Source organism: Phacochoerus africanus, chromosome 1 (genome assembly GCF_016906955.1).
Source record: "Phacochoerus africanus isolate WHEZ1 chromosome 1, ROS_Pafr_v1, whole genome shotgun sequence".
Lineage (NCBI taxonomy): Eukaryota > Metazoa > Chordata > Mammalia > Artiodactyla > Suidae > Phacochoerus > Phacochoerus africanus.
In genome coordinates, this window is record NC_062544.1 from 274,865,792 (window position 1) to 274,892,598 (window position 26,807).

The 26,807-nt window shown below is 47.4% G+C and overlaps 1 protein-coding gene across 1 annotated transcript in view; it reads right to left on the reverse strand.

Annotated features, from left to right (window-relative positions):
• Positions 1–26,807, reverse strand: part of TIAM1 (TIAM Rac1 associated GEF 1) — a 234,298-nt gene that overhangs the window by 52,236 nt on the left and 155,255 nt on the right. The window contains exons 14-15 of the mRNA XM_047795360.1: positions 22,651–22,737; positions 15,640–15,867 (exon numbers count right to left, since the gene is read on the reverse strand). Coding sequence (XP_047651316.1) covers positions 15,640–15,867; positions 22,651–22,737 — 315 coding nt within the window. The remainder of the gene's footprint in view (positions 1–15,639; positions 15,868–22,650; positions 22,738–26,807) is intronic.

The window sequence follows — 26,807 nt, forward strand, 5'->3', positions numbered from 1 at the left end:
CACTAAGCAGAGCAGCCAGTCTGTATGACACACAAGGTCACCTTCCCTCTGTGGTGTGGCACCCCCCCCCCCCCATACAGCCAAATGCCACGACACTGCATATCTCCACTGCATCTCAGAGTGCCTGGGGTCTAGAAGATACACAAAACAGTAGAAAAATGAATGAAAAGATTTTTAAGTTAACAGTACTGTGGGCCAGGTATCTTGAAAAGGATGCAAAAAATCCTATGTCTACAAAATACCTAGACATGCTAAGCAAGATATAACAAAATCCTTCGTTTTCTTTTTCTTTTTTTTTTTTTACAGCCATACCTGAGGCATATGGAAGTTCCCAGACTAGGGGCTGAATTTGAGCTGCAGCTATCAGCCTATGCCACAGCCACAGCAACTTGGGATCTGAGCTGCATTGGCGATGTACACTGCAGCTCATGGCAATGCCAGATCCTTAACCCACTGAGTGAGGCCAGACACTAAGAACAGACACTATGTCAGGTTCTTAACTCACTGAGCCATAATGGGAACTCCACAAAATCCTTTTTAAACATTAGGCTGGTGGAGTTCCTTGTTGGTTCAGCAGGTTAAGGATCCAGCATTGTCACTGCTGTGGCACAGATTCAATCCCTGGCCTGGAAACTTCCGCATGCTGCAGGTATGGCCAAAAATTTAAAAAGCTAAACATGCCACAGGTACGGCCAAAACCTGAAAAGGCTGAGTTCCAAGAAATCTTGGGGCCCGAAATAAAGAAGTCGAGGGAAGCAAGAGTGGTGGGCCAGTCCCAAAGCCACGGCAGAGCTGAGTAACCCATCAGTCTCCAAGCTGCAAGCCCTACAGCAGTGTCTCTGACAGGGAGCAGGAACCTACTGGTGTCTGGAGGGGACAACATTTGGGAATAAAACTGTACACAGGGCAGGTGCACTTGGCACGAGCCCTCCTGGGCTCCCGGGCACTGAGGACCTCCAGCCCCCCCCAGTTATGGTGACGATCAAAACTATGCCACACGTAGCCCACAGCAGAACCACCCCAGCTTGGGAACCACAGCCCGGGAGCCTTTGGTTTTAAAGGTGAAGCTGAGACAGACAACAGGTGTTGGGTCAGGATGAGTTACAACTGAATCTCCCACACGCACATGGTTCCCTTAAAGGGCTCACCCTCCCCCTAAAAAGATGTAAAAAAGATTTTTTTGAAAGTACTCAAGGGCAAAAGGGGCAAAAAAGAAAAGAAAGAAGAGGACGTTTATCTAATTCTGCCTAAATTCCAGGGTAGGAGAGCAGGGAAGGAACCAAAAAGGCTTCTACTTGGAGATGTAACCACAGGCCGGCCTCACGGGAGTTTGAGATTCAAGTGTGGGCTACGTTCACATCTAAGGGACTGTAACGTCCCAGTCTGTGCGGGCTGCTGGAACAAAGACCGCAGACTGGGTGGCTTAAACAACAGACACTTATTTCTCCTAGTTCTGGAGGTGGGAAGTTCCAAGGTCAAGGTGCCAGCAGATTCTTTTCTTGGTGAGGCCCTTTCCCTGACTGGCAGGTGGCCGTCAGCTCACGGGGGAGCCACGTGACCGCTGTGTGTGTGCAAAGAGAGAGGGGTGAGCCCTGGTCTCCTCTTCTTCTTCTTACAAGGACGCAAATCCCATTACGAGAGCTCCATGCTAGTAACTTCATCAAAACCTAATTACCTCCCCAAGGTCCCCACCTCCTAATAACCCATCATCATCAGGGGTTAGGACTTCAACCTAGGAATCGGGGTGGCACACGAAGCTTCAGTGATCCTCAAGATGAAACACGGCCTCAAAGTTGTTCTAAATTTGTATTCTAAGGGCATTTGGCAGAAGCCAAAACAAGTCTGCTCTGGAGGGAGTCACCCTGATGACGGTATCCTATGAATGGTCAGAGATAAGCTTGGTTAAACAAGAACCTAAAATCCACTATTATAAAATACAAGGAGAACCCAAATTCCCATGAGGGAGAAGCAGCAGCCACAACAAGCAGCAGAATCAGATTCCCAAGGAATAAGACTGCACTATCAGATAGTGAATGACAAATAAGTGTGAGAAAGAGAAAGAAAGAGAACAAGAAAAAAAAAAAAGGGCTTTCCAAAGAGACCAGGTACATCAGTTAACGCTCTCAGAAATGAGGACTCTAACCACTAAAATCAAACCCTCAGCGGATAAGAATAAAAGCTGAAGAAAAAAGATTGGAAGGCCTGTCTGAAGACATGACATCACTAAAGCACAGAAATCCTCGAATGCTGAAACTAGCAATACAGAATTGTGTTTCAAGCTAAAATAGTATTCAAGAAGAAGAATATAATGAAAAGGCATTTGACAAAATGTTAGAAAGGTTACTAAGACAGAACCTCACTGAAAAAATTCTCTAAAGGATATATTTTAGGTGAGAAAATAGATACACGCGCGCGCGCACACACACAAGCTGGTATGCAAAGTGAAATAATAAAGAAGTGATACATACACGGACAAGTCTTAGCATATAAAACAACACTCCATACACACCAAAGAAAGGCCTATTGGATTTTTCACAAATACGAGAGGAAACTAAAGCAATGGTGGGGTGACTGTATTTAAATCATTCCATGGTCCTCTTATGCTCCAAGAGGGAACTAAAAAAGAATTTGGTCTTTGTTTAGAAACCATGTTAAAATTTTAAGAGCAACCACTCAAAGAATAGAATTAGATTGTGTAAGTTGAAAGGGGAAAGTGGAATTTAGAAATTCAACCCAAAAAAGGGCAGGCAAGGGCAAGGAGAACAAGTGAGATCATGACAACAAAATACGATGATAGAAACGAGCCAAAATCCAAGGCTCTTCTAAATAAATGTAATGTAGACTAAACTCAATATCTGAACTTCATGTTTAGAGAAAAACCAAAACAATGTCATTCAAAGCCCCACCTATATGCTACACACAAGAAATAGACCTAAACATAAAGACACAGAAGATTAAAAGTAACGGGATGGAAAATATATTAGGCAAATGTACGGAATGCACTACAAAAGCCAGAAAGAATAGATTAGGGAGAATATAGAAGACGTAAACATCAAGAATTGTTAAGCCTGATCCGTGAATGTATTTCAAACCCTACTCCTAAGAATGTGTGAATGTATACTTCCCCCAAGGATTAGAAATTTATGCAAGCAGGCCATAATAGAAATCTCAACAAATACCAAAGAATCTGAATTCAGAGAGACCACACCAGCAGCATTATTTTTGGAACTCCACTGGTTACGAAAGCGCAAAAGGCCCCTAATACCAAAGACAGCTTTAAAAAAGAAAAACAAGATTGGCATACTTTCCCTTCCAGAGAGCAAAATGTATTTCAAGTTGCAGTAACATAAAGCAGTGCAGAATTAGCATGACGACAGGCTAACAAAACAGAGAGTCCCAGAAACAGCCCCACCCGGCTATGGAAGTGTGATGTACAACAGATGTGTCCTTGCAGATCTGGGGGAAAAGAATGGAACATTTGACAACGTGGCTAGGACAGTAGATAACCCCCACGGGAAAATAAAAAGCTGGACCCTAACTGACACCATTCACAAAAATCAGCTACCACAGAGGTATAAACCAGAAAGTGAACAGTCCAAACGATCAATCTTTCGGAAGGAAACACAGAAGAAAATGTTTGTTACTCAGGGGACAGAAGATGTTTGAAACAAGCTATAAAAAGCACAAAGCGTGAGACAGAAAATCAGACTTTACAAAATTACAAACTTTTCTTTGTCAAAAGGCACCATAAAGGCAACAAGATACATTCCAGACGGAGAAATGTCATTTTTAATACCTACGAATGGCAAAAAAAAAAAAAAATTAATATCTAGAATACAAAAGAAGTCCTATGAGTCAAGAACTGTGAGGCTATCTGATTCTAAAGCATATATTCTTTTTTTACCCTGTTAGCTATGTTTCTGCCTTTAAGCGAAGATAAAAATTACAAAGAGGAGTTCCTGTTGTGGCTCAGTGGTAATGAACCCAACAGTATCCATGAGGATATGGATCCAATCCCTGGCCTTGCTCAGCGGGTTAAAGCATCCAGCATTTCCGTGAACTGTGCTGTAGGTCACAGATGCGGCTTGAATCCCACGTCGCTGTGGCTGTGGTGTGGGCCGGCAGCTGCAGCTCTGATTCGACCCCTAGCCTGGGAACTTCCATATGCTGTGGGAGGGGCCCTAAAAAGCAATAATAATAATAATAATAATAAGCGAGTTCCTGCTATGATACAGCAGGTTAAGGATCTGGCACTGTCTCTGTGGTGGCACAGGTTCAATTCCCAGCCCAGCGCAGTGGGTTAAGGATCTGGCATTGTCTCTGTGGTGGTGAGGGTTTGATCCCCAGCCAGCATAGTGGGTTAAGGATCCAGCATTGCCACAGCTGTGGCACAGGCCCCAGTGCAGCTGCGGCTGACAGGTCGAGGGAGGGCAGTGACAATTCCTCCATCTCTTTAAGCACCTATCTTTGCTCTTGTTTCCCCATCCCCATACATGTGGGCTGGCCTTGTGACTCTGCACTTTCTGGTCTGGTCCCCCAGGAACCTGGCTCTACCATGTGATAAAGCCCCCAGCTCACTTCTTGAGGATGAGAGACCTCAAGGAAAGAGGGGTCCAGCCAATCAAGCACCAAATACGTGTGTAAGACCATCTTAAACCAGCCCCAGCCAAGCCCCATGAGTGACAGAGGCAAGAGGAGCAGAACAACCAGCCAGCTGAGCCCAGCCCAAACGGCAGAGCACAGACGGTGAGCAAATTAAATGGTTGTCTCGGGTGGCTTGTTAGCGGCAGTGGATAACCAACACATGGTTAAGGGGAAGTTAGTAAGTGAAGAAAGCCAGAGAGGCAGGACTTGACAGCGGTGCCCTTCAAGAGAACTGAAGAGGGAGTTCCCGTCGTGGCTCAGCGGTTAATGAATCCGACTAGGAACCATGAGGTTGCGAGGTCGATCCCTGGCCTTGCTCAGTGGGTTAAGGATCTGGCGTTGCCGTGAGCTGTGGTGTAGGTTGCAGACGAGGCTCAGATCCTGAGTTGCTGTGGCTCTGGTATGGGCCAGAGGCTGCAGCTGCAATTTGACCCCTAGCCTGGGAACCTCCATATGCCATAGGAGCAGCCCAAGAAAATGGCAAAAAGACAAAAAAAAAAAAAAAAAGAAAGAGAACTGAAGAAAGATGTGAGCAGGGCAGGAAGAGGAAATCAAAAAGGAGAAGCCATGTTCTTTTCCTGCTCCCCTGCTTTAAGTCTTCTCTGAACACCTCTCAGTTTAAGAGACTTATCTAACAATACCGTCGAGTTTCCTGGCAACCCCATAGACACACAGTTTTGCAATTTCCTACTCCAGCTGCCTTCAATGCAAGAATCTTGCCTCAACAACAGATATGGAGGGAATTCTCTTCTTTGTCATGGAGGTAGCTGTCCCCACTTATACCAGGACACCGACAGAAAGCTGACGACAAGGCTGAGAGGTACTTGAAGAAGGTACTCAGAGCAGGGACTTGTCTGTCCCACCTCGACTCTACAGCCAGCACAGAGCACACAACCCACCTGGCACAGAGGAGGTACCAGTAACTATCTCACAGCATGGAGAGGGAGTAAGTCCAAAACTAAAGAGATGGAGGAGGAGATCCCATCGTGGCTCAGTGGTTAACGAACCCGACTAGCATCCATGAGGACGCGGGTTTGATCCCTGACCTTGCTCAGTGGGTTAAGGATCCTGTGTTGCCGTGAGCTGTGGTATAGGTCGCAGACTTGGCTTGGATCCCGCATTGCTGTGGTTGTGGTGTAGACTGGAGGCTACAGCTCTGGTTGCACCCCTAGCCTGGGAATTCCATATGCCATGGGTATGGCCCTAAAAAAAGACAAAAAAATAAAAAAATAAAGAGACGAAGGATGCAGAGGGAGTATACAATGGAGAATTATTCAGCCATAAAAACTAAGGAAATCTTACTATTTGCAACAATATGGGTGGACCTTGAGGGCATTATGCTGAGTGAAATAAGGCAGACCGAGAAAGTGAAACACTCGATGGTCTCACTTATAAGTGGAACCTAAAACGAACACAAAGTCAAACTCTGAGTTCCTGCTTTGGCACAGTGGGTTAAGAATCTGACTGTAGGACTTCCCATTGTGGCTCGGTGGAAACGAATCTGACTCGTATCCAGAAGGTTGCAGGTTTGATCTCTGGCCTCGCCCAGTGGGTTAAGGATGCAGCATTGCCATGAGCTGTGGTGTAGGTCACAGACATGGCTCAGATCTGGCATTGCTGTGGCAAGCTCCAATTCAACCCCTAGCCTGGGAACCTCCATATGCCTTGGGTGCGGCCCTAGAAAGCAAAAAAAAAAAAAAAAAGAAGTCTAACTGCAACACCTCGGGTCTCCTGCAGAAGCTCAGGTTCAATCCCCAGCCCACTGAAGTGGGTTAAAGGATCTGGGGTTGTCACAGCTGTGGCTCAGATTCAGTCCCTGGCCTGGGAACTTCCATAGGCCATGTGTGTGGCCATAAAAACAAATGAAAAAAAAAAAAACCCAAAAAACAAAAAACAACTCACAGGTGCAGAGTACCGACTGGTGGTTGCCAGGGGTGGGGGGGGAGATGGAGTGGGGGTGAGGGAGATGGGGATGGGGGGAGCAGGCAACGGGTGGCAAAAGGTACACATTTCCAGTGAAAAAATCAGCAAGTCTTGAAGCTGTAATGAATGAATACTACTGTATTGCATATTTGCAAGTTGCTAAGAAAGTCAATCTTAAAAGTTCTCATCATAAGAAAAAATCTGGAACTATATATCCACGTGGTGATGGCCATTAACTAAACACTGGTGGGCATTTAGCAACGTATGCAAACATCGAGGCATTATGTTGTACACCTGAAACTAATGTTCTGTGTCAACTATGTCCCCCACACCCCCCACAAAAGATAAATGGGGGGTGGACATGGGGGCTAGGGCAGGGTGGGGCAGCCCCTGCCCAGAAAATGAGGAAGCAGAAGATAGAACAGAGGTTTAGCAGGACAGAGTTCAAGCTGTCTCTAAAGCTGCCACAAGGGAGTGTCTGTCATGGCTCATGGGTTAACAAACCCAACTAGTATCCACAAGGACACGAGTTTGATCCCTGGCCTCCTGCAGAGGGTTAAGGATCCCACATTGCTGTGGCTGTGGCGTAGGTCGTGGACTTGGCTCGGATCCCACATTGCTGAGGCTGTGGTGTAGGCCAGAAACTGCAGCTCCTCTTCGAACCCTAGCCTGGGAACCTCCATATGCCAAAGGTGTGGCCATAAAAAGACAAAAATAAATAAATAAATAAAAGCTGCCATAAGTAATATTCACTGTTTGTGAGCAGATGTGATCATTTCTTTGCTTTTTTGCTTTTTTTCTTTTTTGTCTTTTCTTGGGCCACTCCCGCGGCATATGGAGGTTCCCAGGCTAGGGGTCCAATCGGAGCTGCAGCCACCGGCCTACGCCAGAGCCACAGCAACGCGGGATCTGAGCCACGTCTGCAACCTACACCACAGCTCACGGTCACGTTGGATCCTTCACCCACTGAGCAAGGCCAGGGATTGAACCTGCAACCTCATGGTTCCTAGTCGGATTCGTTAACCACTGTGCCACGACGGGAACTCCCATTTCTTTGCTTCTTAAAATTACTTTCACATCATAATGTAACTGTTTCTTCGATTGGGGAAACCTTCACAGCTAACATGTCCCACTCACCATTTGCTTGACACACAGGAAGGAGATTAGGAACAGCGCAAACACACGAATGCGAGCTTACATTTTGATTCATCTTTGATTAACTTGGATCAGATACATTCACTCAGGCGCCATTCAAGCCCAGTGGGGATTTACAGTTCATGGAGGAAGAAAAAAAAAATCTTTGCCTTATGAGATCTATTAACTAATGCATGTTAAACTAGCAGATTCTCCAAATATTTCCAAAGGGGAACCAATTATAACTGATTCCTTTTTAAAGGTCCTTATGAACATCTGAGTTGAAATCTCTGAGTGAAAACAAAAAAAAAAGATTGGGGGAAGGGACCAAGAAAAGGTCAGGAACAGCCAGTTATGACTTTTAGTTGGCATCCAATCATTAGGCTATGATTTTATTTTATTTTATTTTTTTGTCTTTTTGTTGTTGTTGTTGTTGCTATTTCTTGGGCCGCTCCCAAGGCGTATGGAGGTTCCCAGGCTAGGGGTTGAATCGGAGCTGTAGCCACCGGCCTACGCCAGAGCCACAGCAACTCGGGATCCGAGCCACGTCTGCAACCTACACCACGCTCACGGCAACGCCGGATCGTTAACCCACTGAGCAAGCGCAGGGACCGAACCTGCAACCTCATGGTTCCTAGTCAGATTCGTTAACCACTGCGCCACGACGGGAACTCCCTGATTTTATTTTTCTTTTCAGACATTTTACTGTAATGGGAGAAGAAAAAGCCCTAGAAACACATAAAATCAGCATAAATACTTGCTCCTCCCACAAGCTAAAAAAACCAAAACCAACACAACTATAAAGGGGAAAAAAAAATGGGCAAGGCTGGAGTTCGTGGCGCAGCAGAAACAAATCCGACTAGGAACCATGAGGTTGCAGGTTCAATCCCTGGCCTTGCTCAGTGGGTTAAAGATTCGGCGATGCTGTGAGCTGTGGAGTAGGTCACAGACACGGCTTGGACCTGGCATTTCTGTGGCCGTGGCATAGGCCAGCTGCTGCAGCTCCGAGTGGACCCCTAGCCTGGGAACTTTCATATGCCATGGGTGGGGCCCTAAAAAGCAAAAAAAAAAAAAAAAAAGGGAGGGCTAAATATATACCATGGTGGTGGGGGGGGGCACACTTAGCAGACAAATTCTTTCCAATCAAATTTTACTAAATCCCAGTGTGTATCTCCTTACAGAGAAAAAAAATATTTTAATCCATAAAAACTATAGATAGAGCCCTTCCCGACCCTGTCAGTTTGTTGTGCAAGTCAAATAATACAGTCCACTAATGTTCTTTAAAAATACACAAATGCAGGCTCCTAATCTCTGAAACAATATTTTTTCTTCCACACACAGGATCTGATGGGTGTCATCAATCAGACGCAGCCGGAAATCAGGACAAGGCCTTGGGGTTTCCCCAGCAGGGCCCACGGCAGCGGGCCATGTGCTGTGCGACAACGAACACGGCACACAGACGGCTTACCAAACACTCACGGCTCCAACTTTCATCGACAAACAACTCGAGGGCCACGTGCTGCTGGTATCTGGGAGACTTTCAGAGAATGGGAAACGGAGTCTTAGATGGGACCGGATCTGTTTGGAGGAAGATAAATCTGTGCAGTTCCTCTCTCACTGCTGCCCCTCCCTGCTGCTGCCTGGTTGACTCCTGTTTGCAAAAAGAAGCTCCAGACCATCTGCATGGAACAACGCCCGAAATAGAAGCCTGCGTTTCCCAGGCACCGCAGGGAGCATGCTCTGCCCTGCAAATCAAAGGCGGCTGAGTGCTTAGCGACTTGTCACGCTGACCAAGGTGCCTGGACTCTCCTGGCTGTCCCGGAAGCCTTTCCTGTTAACAGCAGAGGCCGCTTGATCCCCCTCCTGCAGGAGGGCCAACTGCACTCACTCCAGATTGCAATCTTCCACTCGCATCTGATAGATGCACTCCAGGTGTAGCGAGGGCACTGACTCCCCAAAGCCAAGGCTGGCTCTCATTGTCTTTAACAAGGACGGGCCACTAGCATCAGCCACTGAACTCTCCCAGCTCAGCATCTGGAAGGACGGGGTTACAAATTAGAAGCGACTTCGGTTTCCCGAGTTTTCGCTGTAACGCTCTGAACAATTTGCTGAGTTAACCGAGGCCACCAGCGTCGCCCCAGCTGGTCAAGCGCACTTTACAGATGCTACAGCCACGCTGCCTCCACCCACAAAAGTCAAGGGAACGTGAGCCTTAAGGACAGAACTTAAAAGTAAGAGGGACAGACAGACCATTCTGAAGCCTTGGAAAAAACACTCTGTTTTTCTTCTTGCTTATTTTTTTCTAGGGTCACACCTGCGGCATATGGACGTTCCCAGGCTAAGCGTCCAATCGGAGGTGTAGCGACCAGCCTATGCCAGAGCCACAGCAGTGTGGGATCCGAGCTGTGCCTGCGACCTACCCCATAGCTCACGGCAATGCTGGCTCCTTAACCCACTGAGCAAGGGCAGGGACCGAACCCACAACCTCATGGTTCCTAGTCGGATTCGTTAACCACCAACCCATGACAGGAACTCCGGAAAAACACTCTTGATGCCACTTGAATTACAATTCTGACCCTAGGGTGGCAAAGGGATACATTCTAATACACCAGGCCAGTGGTTTAAACTGGAGGAGATTCTGCCCCTCGGGGGACATTTAGCAATGGCTGAGGATTACTTTTGATTGACACAACTTGGGGGAGGGGGTTACTACAACCAACTTAGAATCGTTTGCAGGACGACTGCTAACACCAAGGCACAGGAGAGTCCCCCCCCCCAACAAAGACTTGTCTGGCCCCAAGTGTGAGTAGCACCAGATGAGGTCAGTATTCAAAATAAATCACACAGGAACATTAGAGAGGTCTTTGGGAAACCTCGCAGAAACAGAGGTTTGCAACTTCCTATTCCAGCTTCCTCTTCCCTTCAAGGCTCTTTTTAAAACAACAGCCAATGAACAAACTAACTTTTCGTCTGGATATCCTTCCCCTGTGTTTTTGTTTTTGTTCTGTTTTTACCAGTATGGACCTAAACAACTGCTGGAAAAAAAAAAAAGAAAAAATAGATGAACCATAGATAGTCCTGGTAAGATTTCACATGGTTGGCGAATGGCCAAGAATGGGAAACGGAGTCTTAGAGGGAAGACCTGGGATAAATCTCCTTACCCAGTCCCTGGCTTTCTAAGCCAACACGGCAACCCAGTCTCGGGGTTCCTTCCTATTCGGAGGAAGAGGGAGGGAAGAAGGCCCTCCAGATCACCTTACAGGCTGTCGTTACAAAAAGCTCAATGAAGCAGACCACAACATGTTAGCCACACCCCAACAGCGCTGGAGATGGTCTGCATGGAACCCTAACATTTCAATCCTCTTACCATTCCACCCAGACGAGAAAAGAAGACAAATAACCAAGACGAGTTGGTGACCGAAGGTGGTAGCCTCTTATCGTGGTTGAACATTAGACTCATCTAACCATCTCCAAGTAACCACTCAACACTGCAACCCGGGCCCCACCCCAGACCCAGTACAGGGCCTCTGAAAAGGGCCCAGGGCTCTGAGTCCTCTAGACTGCAAGAGGCCACTTCTTTCCCCCGGAAAAGGAAAATGTTCTTCTTAAATCTAGTTCTCAGACAATCTACCTGGTGCAGACGGAGGAGTGGAGAGGTCAAAACTGGGCCCCCTTATGGAGAGAAGCTTCCCGTCTCCATAAGACACTGTGCTTTGGATGCATAACATGTATCGAGCACTTTCGAGGACCCATTCTAAACACACTACGTCTATAACTCAATTATTCCTCACAGCAATCCCATTTGATAGCAGTGGGGTATGGTCCCCATTTTACACCCAAGGACACGGGGCCCAGAGAGATTAAGCATAATCCGTTCAAAGGCATGAAGTTATTCAACAGACAAGCAGGACTCATTCCCAAGGATCTTGGTTCCAGCGCCCGCTCTTAGCTAGTGATGCTTCTCCAGCGAGGAAGCAAAACCTCTACATGAAAAAAGGCTTCAGAAATAATGCAGTCTTGAAAGCTAATCACACATTTCAATCGGAATTCTCAGGGCGGGATCAGGCCAACCTTGCATACTTGGACTTGGAAGCTGTGGCAAGCCACAGGGCGAGCCAACGGGCATCGGCCAGGGTGCACACGGGAGCGGCAAGGTCCTTTATCAAAGCTGCCTAATATCCACTGTGACAACCCCGGAACGGTCCCTGTCTCAAACTTCAGATCTGTCACTCAGGATGCCTATTTTTAGTTACTTCTATATTTAGACCAAGGCTGCCCATTGTACAAACTTAGTTGTTTTCTATCTTTACGGCAGCTGTCTATGGGCGCCACTTTCTTTCCGCCTCATTATGGAACCATCTTTCAGGTTAATTCATCCTGTTTACCTGCCTCCTCTTTGATCCTTCGCTGTTAAGTGGGAACTAGGAAATGGCAGTAACCAGAAGGCAGACAGGCTGAGAGCCAGGTGGGGAGTCTGAGTGCCTGCTGCCCTCTGGCCAGTCTGATTGAACGGCTGCTGCTCAGGGCACTCGAGAATTCTTCTGGAAGTTACTCATGTTGAGGCCGCCTGAGAAAGTTTACACAAAGACCCATGCTGGGACTTCCTTGCACACTGTATGCTTGAACTCGTTTGATTACCTAACTTGACCAGGCACCCTCTGTCCTGAAGGACTTTTGATCACCGCAAAATATGAAAAGGTGAGACAACGGAGACGCAAAGGACTCTGCTAACGTGCAAGTCTGAGGGCAGAAGGGTGGCACGGTCATCATTCTAACTTTCAGCATCCAGATCAACGCCTGGCACGGGGCGAATACTTAAGAAACATCAGTTCCAAGTTATGATTTGGAAACAAACAAATAAATCCTCCATGGATGATTCCAAAATAATAGTTTGTTTTTTGGAGGTTCCCAGGCTAGGGGTCTAATCGGAGCTGTCGCTGCCGGCCTACACCACAGCCATGCCAGATCCGAGCCATGTTTGTGACCCACACAACAGCTCAAGGCAACGCCAGATCCTTAACCCACTGAGCAAGGCCAGGGATCGAACCCGCAATCTCATGGTTCCTAGTCAGATTCGTTTCCGCTGCACCACTACGGGAACTCCCAAAATGAAAGTTTTAATGTGTTTGAAACAACAGTAAGTCCTGTGGATTTCAAAGGTGTCTGGTCAGAAGACGATAACTCAGGGTCAGATACAAGGTCAGTTAACTGACAGGATAGGGCTGCATATACAGAAAATACAGAATATACCTAAAACAGGCACCTGTGTACATAACCATTTTTAAATTTGAAAGTTTTTTTTTTTTGGTCTTTTTCTTCTTTTAGGGCCACACCCACGGCATGTGGAGATTCCCAGGCTAGGGGTCCAATCGGAGCTGTAGCCGCCGGCCTACACCACAGCCACAGCAACGTGGGATCTGAGCCGCATCTGCAACCTACATCATAGCTCACGGCAACGCCAGATCCTTAACCCACTGAGCAAGAGCAGGGATCAAATCCGCAACCTCATGGTTCCTATTGGATTCGTTAACCACTGCGCCACAACGAGAACTCCAAGATTTTTAATAAAAAGTGTTAAAACTGCAAACTATGCACAGGCATGCACGCGTGCGCACACACACACACACACACACATACATACACCGTCTTTTTTTTTGAAAGAAAGAAATACACCAGAACAGTGATTGTCTTTAAAGGGGCAAAATTATGAACACTTTCAATCACACTTTATATCAGGAGTCTGTAAAGGGCCAGAGAATAAATATTTTCAGCTTTGCCAACCACTCCGAGTCCCAGTCTCAACAACTCAACCCTGCCACTGCAATGGAAAATTAACCAGAGACAAAAAACCATAAGCAAATGGGCGTGGCTGTGTTCCAATAAAACTTTATTTACAAAACTGGCCATGGGCTGGATTTGGCTGCTAGGTCTTCGTTTGCCCATCCCTACTTTATATCCACAACCCACAGGAAGGGATCAGGCAGACAAAAAAAAAAAAAAAAAAAGAGAGAAAGAAAGAAAAAAGAAAAAATACATATATATCATATCCAAAAAAAGGTTGAACACACACTGCTGTTTGTACTATGTACATCCAGACCACATAAAATCCTTTAAATAACCTCACCTACATAACAAGCCTCAAAAGTCATTTTGCAGAAACAACTGGGTACTGAGTTTTATGGGATCAAGCCTGCCATCTTGTGGCCACATAAAAGAACAGCCTTCCTGATATCTGTCCCCTATTATTAAGGGTACAGAGTCCCATGAAGTCATTTTCTAAAGATGGGATTGGCGTGTGGGCTGCCATGATAGAAGGAGTCAAAAGTCAATAGTAGCTAAGTGTGATTGATTCTCTCAAGCCTCAGCTTGTCAAATTCTTTCAGGGAGCCACCGAACAAAAGGTTGAACTGTCACATGGCGTCTGCTTGTGATCTATTCTTAGAAGCCAAGCTTCTGAAGAGACTTTGAAAAACAAGAATGCTCAAAGTACTTATACTCAGATGTGAAGACTGAAGACTACTTTTTTTTTTTTTTTTTTAAGGGCTGCACCTGCAGCACATGGAAGTTCCCAGGCTAGGGGTCGAATTGGAGCTGCAACTGCCAGCCACAGCCACAGCCACACAGGAATCGAGCCACACCTCTACGCCGAAGCTTACAGCAACTCCAGATCCTTAACCCACTGAGAGAGGTCAGGGATTGAACCTGCATCCTCATGGATACTAGTGGGGTCTTAACTCACTGAGCCACAGTGGGAACTCCCGGAAGACTTTTTTAAACCCATGTTTTAAAAAGAAAATAAATCTGCAGCCCCCACTTACGAAGTCAACCCCAGCTCTAGAACCAGCTCATGGAGATAGATAAGTGAGCTGCAGGCTGGTTGCCTGATCCTCCCACTGAACAAAAATGAGCACCTGTGTAGCAAAGTGGAGCCAATCTTTCCCAGGAAACAAGCTCAGAAGGAGAGACACAAGCAAATGAGAACCATCTAACAGGAGCAGGGCCCACGTGGAGGATGTCTTTGCAGAGTCCTGGGGACCCAGAGGAGGGAGCTCAGCGGGGTCCCAGGAAGGCTTTCCCGGGGCGGGGAGCATTCAAGCTGCTGCTTTTAGATGAGCATAAGGTTGGCGGAGGGAAGGGAGGGGGGAGGGCCGTGTAAACAGGGAAAGTGGCAGATGGAGTAGGGCAGGGGGTCCCGCCCATGGGCTCCTGTTCAGACTCTAGGTGGGAAGAGCCCAAGAGAAAAGTAGAGCAAACCCCAGCTCTGGGCACATGTCTGCTCTGGGCATCTCACCTCGTGTCCTTCTCTTACATGGAAGGGCGAGCAGGGCTGGTCTGTGGGATGGAGACGCAGGAGAAGGACCCAGGAGTCTCAGCATCTTAAGTGACTCCTGGCAGTTCTGTGTCTCCCACCCTCCTTCTCTCTCTTTTTTTGTCTTTTCAGGGCTGCACCCCGTGGCATATGGAGGTTTCCAGGCTAGGGGTCCAATCAGAGCTGTAGCCACCAGCCTACGCCAGAGCCACAGCAACGCAGGATCCCAGCCAAGTCTGCGACCTACATCACAGCTCACAACAACGCCGGATCCTTAACCCACTGACCAAGGCCGGGGATCGAACCTGCAACCTCAGGGTGCCTAGTCGGATTTGTTTCCACTGCACCACGATGGGAACTCCACGTGTGTCCTACTCTCTGTCCGGAGCCAAGAGAGACACAGCCTCAACCCACTTTATCTTTCTCCCAAATGACAAACAGCCGCAGCACGACCAAGCCTCCCATGGCAGAAAAAGAGCAATTCCACCAGCACGGACGTGCCCTACCCCTTTGAAACTTCGACAGGAAGCTTGGTTATCAGTTCATCTCACTCATGCCTCTGACACCACCTGCCAGATGCGGAAAGTCCACAGAGAGGTTGGGAGCTGCATGGGCAGCGCCGGCCATACCTGTGTTGCTGGTGAGAAAGGCCAGCGGGCTGTCGCTGGGGTCGGCGGGGGGACCGTCCAGCCGGTGGGGCGGCCTCTCCAGCAGCTCTGCTCCTGCCTCCAGCTCTGGGTAGGTCCTCACCAGGAGGCCCAGGGACGGCTGCGTGAGGAAATCTTTGAGCACAGATGAGTTCAGCGAGCCGGCAGCACGATTATTGATCTCAAGAATCTCGTCTCCGGCTTTCAGGCCTGCCAAGGCGAGGTGGAAAAATGTTTAATTTCACACGCACATAAAAGCAGCAGCGGCATCGAATCAGATCACAGCATCCTGGAGGCCCCGCTGCTAAAGGGCACACGGAGCTCTGGGTAGAGGTGCTGCTGCACACAGGCTACAGGTGCTCTACGGGGAGCATCAGGGGATCACGTGGGCTCTGGTTTTGGAAGGTTCTAGACTGGGATGTCACAGCACGCCTAGCCTGGCCTGAATGCACCGACTAAACAGGGGGACTCCTTCTTGGATCTATGTGCCCTCAGCATCCGCCAGCTTCTCCTCACGAATGTTGGTTCTGGCTCTCGCCCTATCACTTGCAGGGGGAAAAGGTGGAAATACTTCTTTTTTTTTTTTTGTCTTTTTGTTGTTGTTGTTGTTGTTGTTGTTGTTGCTATTTCTTGGGCTGCTCCCGCAGCATATGGAGGTTCCCAGGCTAGGGGTCCAATCGGAGCTGTAGCCACCGGCCTACGCCAGAGCCACAGCAACGCGGGATCCGAGCCGCATCTGCAACCTACACCACAGCTCACGGCAACGCCGGATCCTTAACCCACTGAGCAAGGGCAGGGACCGAACCCGCAACCTCATGGTTCCTAGTCGGATTCGTTAACCACTGCGCCACGACGGGAACTCCGGAAATACTTCTTGATGACAGCAATTCCTGTGTTTTGGACATGTTCATGCTACAGCAGACAGGTAGCTCATGTCACAGCAGCCAACGCCTATTCATCCTTTCTATGGAAGCAAAACGCAAGTGTCTCCTTGGCCACCGTCACTGAAGGTCATCTGATTCCAGCCACGTTTAGAGACGACAGTTTGGAGAACCAAATGCAATCTTATATACCTCCCACTTTTTAAAAACTACATACATCAGGGGGAGTTCCCGTTGTGGTTCAACGGGTTAAGAATCTGACTAGTATCCCTGAGGACAAGGGTTTGATCCCTGGCCTCGCTCCATGGGTTAAGGATCCAGCATTGCCACAAGCTGCAGAGTAGATGGCAGACATGGCTTGGATCCGGCATGGCTGTGACTGTGGCCGGCAGCTGCAGCTCCAATTTGACCCCAGCCCAGAAACTTCCATACGCCGCAGGTACAGCCATAAAGAGGGAAAAAAAGGACATCAGGACCTTGGGGTGAGTGGCCTTTTGAATGTCCCCAAAGGTTCTGCGACTTTTGCAAAGCATGCCAGGGCACTGTCAAAGCTTGGGACCCAGAGGAGCAGCCGTGAACCAGTCCAACCTAGGAGAACAAGGCTGACCCGGGGTGGCTCCACCCAACATTAAAAGAACATTCCAGCAGTTGGAGAAAGGGAGAGGTTAGGGAAGAACATGAAAGGAAATACAGTTTCCTTTCAGCTAAGAAGAAAGGAGTCCAATTCTTATTCTCTAGATGAACATGGAAAAACAAGCTCGTGAAAGGGAGTGACTAAAGGGCAGAGACAAAGGATGAACTACTGAACTCGAAGCCATGCAGCCCCTCGGAAGTCTGCAGATCTTATCACTAATTCTGCAGAAAAATGACTCCGCAGAGAAGTTCTCATTTCCCAACTTCACTGAGTCACACTCCTTGGCTTTCCTCAGGTTCCCAAAATACCTGGAATCAATTTTTTATCAAAAAATACTCCAAGAAACAGAGAAGAGAAAGAAGGTTTTTCTCCATGTCCGAGGCAGAATTCTGAGAAGCTAACCATCGCATTTTTTTCTTTTAGATTTTGGCTGCACACATGGCACACATGGCAAGAGACCAAACTTGTGGCACAGCAACAGCCAGGGCCACAGTTCCAGGAGAAGGGATGGAGCTCGTGCCACAGCAGCAACCAGAGCCACAGCAGTGACAGCTCCAGGTCCTTAACCTACTGAACCACCAGGGAACTCCTCACCAATCCATTTTTGGGTGAGAGAATTTTTTGGTTTTTTTTGTCTTTTGTCTTTTTGTTGTTGTTGTTGTTGTTGTTGTTGCTATTTCTTGGGCCGCTCCCGCGGCATATGGAGGTTCCCAGGCTAGGGGTCCAATCGGAGCTGTAGCCACCGGCCTAGCCAGGGCCACAGCAACGCGGGATCCAAGCCGAGTCTGCAACCTACACCACAGCTCACAGCGACGCTGGATCGTTAACCCACTGAGCAAGGGCAGGGACCGAACCCGCAACCTCATGGTTCCTAGTCGGATTCGTTAACCACTGCGCCACGACGGGAACTCCGATTGGGTGAGAGAATTTAACATCACAGCATTTGAATTGAAAATACGAAATGTCCACGTGATGTTGTTTTTTAAGTCTTCTCTTGGCTATGAGAGGAGGTAACATAAGGAGAAAGAGAAGGAAAGCGTTAAACACTAAAAACATCTACGAGTTTTGTTTTCAAGAATTTCCAGGTTTGCTTTGACTGGTTGAACAAGTGCGCAGTGGGTTGAAGGATGGCCCCTAAAAAGTTCTGTGTATGACCCACAACCTAGAAACATGAACGTATAGGGAAACAGGGTCTTTGTAGCTGTAATTCAGTACAGAACCTTAAAGATAAGGACACAGTGGATTCTCTGATGGGTCTTCAACCCACTAACAAGTGTCTTTGTAAGAGACTCACAAAAGAGAGACACAGAAAAAAGAGGAGGAGGTCATGAGAGACTGAGATTGGAATGAGGAAGCCATAAGCCAAAGGATGCCTCGAGCCCCCAGAGGCTGGAAGAGGCAGACAAGGATTCTTCCCTAGAGGCTCCCGGGGACCACAGCCCTGCAGACACCTAGGCTTCAGACCGTCCTCCAAAACTGGGGCAAAGTATATCTCTACTTCCGAAGCCACCCAGTTTGTGGTCATTTGTGATGGCAACCCCAGGAAGCTAAGGCAGGGGCTACCTGAGTACGCTCTTCTCAGTAAGGGAGAGGAGGAGGTGGACGAGAAGTGTCCTGTCTGGTCCATCTGTCACCACCCCACCACATGACAAAACTCTGTGCCCGTGGGCATGTGACCCAACTCCTCCCAGCCTCAGGTTCCTGCTGTGTCACAGGGTCATGACTTCCATGCGATTCAACAAAATAATCCATGTAAAACTCATCGCATAGCACGTGGCATGTTGAAGGTATTCAATAGACATTACCTCTCATTATTCATATCTGGTAGAAAGAAAAGAGGAAAATTTTTCGAAAACATTTCTGAGCCTCCTCAAAAATAATCCCCACCCGCCCACGGCAGGTGACGTAACCCATCTATGTAGAGAAATAGAGCACAGGGCTTTCTCAGCTAGGCTCTGTCCTCTGCAGCCATCAGGATGTCACTTAGATGGCAGTAAAGAAGACGCTGGATCCCCACAGGCCAGCGATGAACAGAGATAAGTGTAAAAACAGCACATGTTGGTTCAGAAAGGCAATGCTACAAGGATAGCCAGTGGGAGCTCCATCGGAGAGCAGGGGGTGAGTGGGAGGGAGTGGAATGTGAGACTTAGCTGTCAGCCCATCACAGGCCAAAGGCCCAAGGTGGCGGATAATAATAAATGAAGTGTAGGTTCAATGAATGCAAACAAAATATTCCAATCAATTAGACTACATGCTGCCAGACTCCCCTCGGCTGCACCACATTCTGGTCCTTTTTTTTTTTTTTTTTTTGGCTTTTTAGGACTGCTCCTGCGGCATATGGAGGTTCCCAGGGTAGGGGTCACAATGGGAGCTGTCGTTGCTGGCCTACGCTACAACCACAGCAACGCAGGATCCAAGCGGAGTCTGTGACCTACACCACAGCTCATGGCAATGCCAGATCCTTTAACCCACTGAGCGAGGCCAGGGGTCGAACCTGCACCCTCCTGGATGCTAGGCAGAGCTGTTAACCACCGATCCACGACAGGAACACCCCATATTCTGGTCATTTTAAGCAACACTGGTGGCTGGAGTGTGTCCAGACAGACTTGTATGCTACATGCTAATGGGTCGTTGAAGGATCTGGAAGCGTCGAACGTGGGCAAGACGTGGCAGGTGTAACAGGATGGAGGCTGTAAAGACGGAGGCGAAACAGTGAACGGAAGCTGAGGGAGAAGGATGTTTTCTAATCAGAGATGCCTCTAAGGAGGTTGTATGGTCCACGGGGAGCTCTCCATCCCTGGGAGGTCTTCCCCAAGAGGCTACATTTAACAGCAAATACCCCAAATAGCTCCCCCAACCTTGCCCTCTGCAGCTCGGGTGCGGGGAGAGCGTTTGCTACCCAGGTGGACAAAGGGACCTCACGCTGGCACCTGTAGAGAAGGGCACTACATGGGGCCAGGGGGTTGGAGCAGACAACCGTTTGTTACCTCACACCAGGGTTCTGGGATTCAAAGGACTAAAACAGGACGTGACTAAAAGCAGGGCGGCCTATTTCCCCACCCCCGCACCATGCCAACGGGCACCCCGGGCTGAGAGAGATAAAAATCAGCTTGAGGTTTAAAGAGGAATAAACCCTTCCACCTCTGCTCTTGGTGGAGAGACCCCGAGTGAATGCATCAAACCCTAGCCTCCAGGATGGCTCTGGCCTCAAAAACATGGAAGGAAAATCCTCCTCCCTGAAAGGAGGCCACGGATATTATTACATGGATTTTATTTCCCGTTGGTCACACCTTTGCCATCTCTGCGCACAGCCGAGCCTGCAGGCAGCCTTTCTTCGCTGTTACAGCACAGGGCCAAGTAAGCTGCACAGGGAGCTTGCAAGCTGCAAACACCCAGAACTAAACTTCCCCGGGAACACGGGAGGGGGTGAGAAAAACGGGCAGACAGTTCATCCTTTCCCCAGCTGCTCCCTTCAGAAAAGACACAAGCATCACGTCCAAGCCCAACTGACTGTGGCAGGTTAGACACTTACAGTCAATGGATATTATTTTGCCCCTCCCTTGATGGAAGCTAAAAATGCCATAGCAAGAAGAAGGAAATGAAGGTGGGTTTTCCACCCTGCCTAGCTGCCCGATTCGTTTATGGGGAGCATGGTGACTGGAAGAGGGGTCCCCTTTGCCCCTCCAAAAGTCATATCCACCCAGAACAACAGAATGTGATCTGACGTGGAAATAGGGTCTTTGCAGATGTAAATAAGGTAGGATGAAGTCATGCTGGGTTAGGGTGGGTCCCAAATCCAATGGCCGGTGTTCTCTTAAGAAAGCCAGGTGGGAGTTCCCGTCACAGCTCAGAGGAAACGAATCTGACTAGCATGCCTGAGGATGCAGGTTCGATCCCTGGCCTCACGCAGTGGGTTAAGGATCCGGCGTTGCCGTGAGCTGTGGTGTAGGTCGCAGACGTGGCTCAGATCCCACGTTGCTGTGGCTGTGATAGGGGAACCTCCATATGCCATGGGTGTGGCCCTAAAAAGACAAAAAAAAAAGAAAGAAAAGAAAAAAAGAAAGAAGGCCAGGTAAAGACAGAGAGAGACACATAGGATGGGACACCATGGAAAGACAAAGGCAGAAATTAGAGCAATACAGCCATAAACCAGGGATGCTGAGGGCTGCTAGAAACCAGCAGAATCTAGAAAAAACCATGGGATATTCTTCCTGCAGAGGAAGACTTCCAGAAGGAAACCACACTGCCAATACCCGGATTTCAAACCTCTGGCCTCCTGATGTGTGTGAGAATACATTTCTGGTGTTTTTAATCACTCAGATTGAGGTAATTTGTTACTGCAGTCCTAGAACACCAAGCTAGAAAACAAAAGAAATCTAGGTGGAAAGGATTCTCCCAGCGTAGAAAAAGGATGAAGGGAGTTCCTGTCGTGGCGCAGTGGTTAACGAATCCGACTAGGAACCATGAGGTTGCGGGTTCGGTCCCTGCCCTTGCTCAGTGGGTTAACAATCCGGCGTTGCCGTGAGCTGTGGTGTAGGTTGCAGACGCGGCTCGGATCCTGCGTTGCTGTGGCTCTGGCGTAGGCCGGTGGCTACAGCTCCGATTCAACCCCTAGCCTAGGAACCTCCATATGCCGCGAGAGCGGCCCAAGAAAAATGGCAAAAAGACAAAAAAAGAAAAAAGAAAAGAAAAAGGATGAAGAGCTAAGGATACATAAATAGTCCCTGAGCCTCCGAAGGGCTGCAGGCAGGGTGGAGCGGAAAAGAGCTCTCTGAATGGGGGCAGGAAGCCTGGATCCTGAACCCCCAGGTTCTTAGCTCTACAGAGATTCCTCCCTGAGAGGCAGCAACAGAACATGAAGGAGCTCTATAAGCTCAGGTGAAGGTCAATGTCGGCTATGATCAGTGGAGACCAAAGCGTGAAGGGCTCTTCCCAGATGATGTGCTCTAGGCAGACCGCCCGGACCTCCATTCCAACCCAAACGGTAGGGAAGGACAACCACTTCCAATGAGAATGGAATTTCCCATCAGCCCCTTGGAAATGGGCCCAGAATCAGTTTTAAAATCCTAGAATGCAACATTCCTCGTGGATGGAAGTAATCTTCATGGTCCCTGGAAGGGTTTTCAATGTGCCTTTTTCTTTTCTTTTCTTTTCTTTTGGTCTTTTTACGGCCGCAGCTGGGGCACATGGAAGTTCCCAGGCTAAGGGTCGAATCTGAGCCGCACCTGCTGGCCTCCGCCACAGCCATGGCAACACCAGATCCTTAACTCTCCATCCCTGAGCAAGGCCAGGGACCGAACCCACGTCCTCATGGATCCTAGTTAGGTTAATTACCACTGAGCCACAACAGGAACTCCCTGTGACAACATTTAAATACTCTTTATCGGTGAACCCTTTGGGGCATATCTTTCTCATCCACCAACTGGAAGAACTTGAAAGGGAACCGAAGACAGACAAGACAGACACTTAGGAACTTACCTTTCTTGGAAGCTAAACCAGTTTCCTTTACACTATTCACATAGAGCCTTCGGATACCATCTTCTTCCACAGAAGAAAGTGAAAAGCCTAGGAAATGCAGAGACAGCAGGGTAAGGCTCAGACCTTCTGAGTGATGAACAAACAATAGGAAGTATCTGCCGTGAACTAGGTAGCTTCATTGTGTGGAGTCATAGTTTTTCCCTTGTTCATATTGTTTGATAAAAGAAGCTATTGTAAAAATTGATGTTACCAGGTACATCTACCTTCAATTCAATTCAATTCAATTCAATTCAATTCAGTTCAGTTCAAATGGAGGAAAGTTATTTGGTTTTAACCTTAAATGCCACAATTTCGCTTTTTTTTTTTTTGCACAGTTTCCTCCACGGCACAAAACAGGAATGATGAGCTTATCTCATCTGGGTCACTTTGACTTTTTTCAGCAAATCTACATCCTAGGACACGTCACAACAGAACTATGTGGTGTGTGTTCACCCATGTATATTGCTATGTGGTCACTGCTGTCATTTAGTAAAATTCTGCAAAAAGAGGTAAGTTGCAACATGCTTTACACAGCCTTTTTCCTAGAGAACTCGAATGATTGCACATTGTCCTAGTGTGTGATCATGGCATGATCTTACACTTGTCCAGGCTTTCACAGCTCATACCACATTCAGCAATTACTCTTGGGTTTTGCTACATCCTTCAGAAAAAAAAAAAAAAAAAAAAAAAAAAAGGCAGACCAAGGTCCCAAGGTTCTAAGTGCTTGCAATCCTATGGCTACAAGTCTTGGTCGCTTCTGTTTCTAGAGAGTCTCATGTAAAACTCTGATCAGTCAATGGAATGTCCAAACCAACATGCACATTCTCTCAGGATAAAATACTTTGGTAGATAATCCTGAAAGAGCAAAGGAAATTAATGCAAATTGTAAAGATATGACAGAATTTCAGCTCTGGGAGAAAAATAAGGCTTAAGACAGAGGGCAAAAGGCAGAAGAACAAAGAGTGGTTAAAAAAAAAAAAGCCAAGTAACAGCAAAATGGAATAATTAAGAACAGGACTGGGGCCCAGGGCCTCACTGAGACTTGTCAGGCCGTGGCATAACGAACACATGTTTTCTTGTATCATTCACAGCACCAGGAAACAGATACCCACACGGAGGCAAAGCTGCCAACTTCCACTGCCAAATAGGGTACCATGACTCCCTCGGATAAGGAGCAATACAGGGCCATCCCCTTGAGGGACTTTCCAAAGTCTTTTTCATTCTCTTATTTTAAATTCCTTTCTGATAGCAACTTGTAATTTTTAGATTACTCTTCAAGAAGCCCGACTCAAATAATTTTTTTTTTTTTTTTTTTGCATTTTAGGGCTCTGTCTGTGGCATATGGAAGTTCCCGGACTAGGGATCCAACTGGAGCTGCTGCTGCCAGCCACAGCCACAGCCAAGCAGGATCCAAGTCACAAGTGTGCAACCGACACCACAGCTCATGACAACGCCAGATCCTTAACCCAGTGAGCAAGGCCAGGGATTGAACCCAAGTCCTAATGGATACTAGTTGGGTTTGTTACTGCCGAGCCACAACTAGAACTCCAAAATAATTTTAGACATAAGCCATTTAAGTGACATTAGCCTCAATACAAGTGTATTTATCTGCATTTCAGCAGAGGTTTTATCTATCTTCTTTTATCTGTAAGAATAGATACAGAATCAAGGACTACATCAAGGGAAAGGATGGATAGATTTCCTTAAAATACAGGCATTTCCTTTCCAAACTACTACCAATTTATAAAGCGCTGAGACCAAACTTTTCAATACTTTTTTTTTTCTTTTTCTTTTTACCACCACACCTGTGGCACACGGAGGTTCCAGGCTAGGGGTCAAATTGTAGCTGCAGCCAAGGCCTATGTCACAGCCATGCCAGAACTGAGCTGCATCTGCAACCTATGATGCAGCTCACGGATCCTTAACCCACTGAGTGAGGCCAGGGATCAAACCAGCACGCTCACAGAGACAACATCGGATCCTTAATTGGCTGAGCCACCGTGGGAACTCGACTACATTTTTAATGCAAATTTCAGTACTAAAAATAAAATGAGCACACTGCTGGGTGTCAGGGGAAGAGCTTGCTTGATTGGAAGATGTCAGGAGACAGGATGCGTTGAAAGCCTCCTGCAAGTCACCTTCAGCCAAGGTCAGTGGAGATGGTCCAGGCATTCATTTTCTGCCTTTCTTCTTGGTCCTCCTTTTTCCTGACTGAAAGGCAATCATGGGAGTGGGGTAGGGGCTGGGAAGTCATCCAGCCTGAAGACTGCCAGTACCTGTGAAATTTGCACTGGGCAACTGGGTACCAAACGTGGATCTGAGAAACAGATCATACCTCTGTGGTAGGGAAAGAGGACTGAAAAAGAATGACAGCAATAAGCTCCTTTTGGAAGATCACGCATGAGGAAGCCCATGATTAACAAATGCTTACTTTGGTTCTGCCCAGAAGTTCATACTGGAGGACAAATTTAAGGGTCAGGCAAACAGGAGCATCTCCCTGTTCAGAAAGACAGCTTTCCCCACGCAGACATGCAATGTACGCCGCTAAGGCTATCAAGAGTCCCAAGGAAAAAAATACAAAAATAAAAATAAATAAATAAATAAAAAGGAGTTCCCGTTGTGGCGCAGTGGTTAACGAATCTGACTAGGAACCATGAGGTTGCGGGTTCGGTCCCTGGCCTCGCTCAGTGGGTTAAGGATCAGGCATTGCCATGAGCTGTGGGGTAGGTTGCAGATGCAGCTCAGATCCCGCATTGCTGTGGCTCTGGCGTAGACCGGTGGCTACAGCTCTGATTGGACCCCTAGCCTGGGAACCTCCATATGCCAAGGGAAGCGGCCCTAGAAAAGGCAAAAAGACACACACACACACACAAAAAAAAGAGTCAAGGAGCAGCCTCCCTTTCAAGATGCCAATAATTTGCACACTGGGGGGAAGGTGGGGATTATAGCCATCTCCTAGAGTAACACAGGCAAAGAAAATATTAAACACTATAGCTAGATTATTTAAGGTCACTGAAGAATACCAGGACTTCCATCAGCAAAATCAGGTTTTTTTAAAGTTGAAGTATTGGAGCTCCCATTGCAGTGCAGCGGAAACGAATCCAACTAGTAACCATGAGGTTGCAGGTTCGATCCCTGGCCTTGCTCAGTGTTAAGGATCTGGCATTGTGGTGAGGTGTGGTATAGGTCAAAGACCCATCTCAGATCCTGTGTTGCTGTGGCTGAGGTGTATGCTGGCAGCTGCAGCTCTGATTTGACCTCTAGCCTGGGAACCTCCATATGCCACGTATGTGGCCCTAAAAAGCAAAAAAAAAAAAAAAAAAAAAAAGAAGTAGAAGTATAACAGATATACAATGTTGCATCAGTTTCAGGTGTATAACAGAGTGATTCTGTTTTTAAGACTGGAATCCACTACAGGTATTACAAGGTCCTGGATATGATTTCCTGTGCTACATAGTAAATCCTTGTTGCTTATCTATTTTACGTATTAGTAGTTTGGGTCTGTTAATCCCATACTCCTAATTTATTTGTCCCTCCATCCCTCCCTCCCCTTTGGTAACCAGAAGATGTTCACTAAGTCTGAGTCTATTTCTGTTTTGCACATAGATTCACTTGTATTATTATTATTATTATTATTGGTCTTTTTAGGGCGGCCCTAAACTGTAGATCGTACTGTAGCTATAAGTCGTGAGTGTAGGTCACCGACGTGGCTCAGATGCCAAGTTGCTGGGGCTGTGGCGTAGGCTGGCACCTGCAGCTCTGAGTCGACCCCTAGCCTGCCAACTTCCCTGTGCTGTGGGTGCAGGTCTCCCCTGCCAAAAAAATTTTTTAAAAAGATAGATAAATAAATAAATAAATAAATAAGCCTTCCTCCAAAAGCTCCTAGTCCTGTAAAAAGGAAAACTTGCTTTCTTAAAATACGAGACGAAAATCTGATTCAATAGGAATTATGAAAAAGAAAAAAAAAAAAAAAAGGAAAGGAAAGGAAGGAAGGACGAACCCAATTCCTAACAAACAAATGTTAATACGGCCCAAAATGACTTGCCAGTAGGGGCCCCAGGGAGTCATTCAATATTAACCCAATACACCCACCCCATCAGAAGGCTTAGCGTTACAAA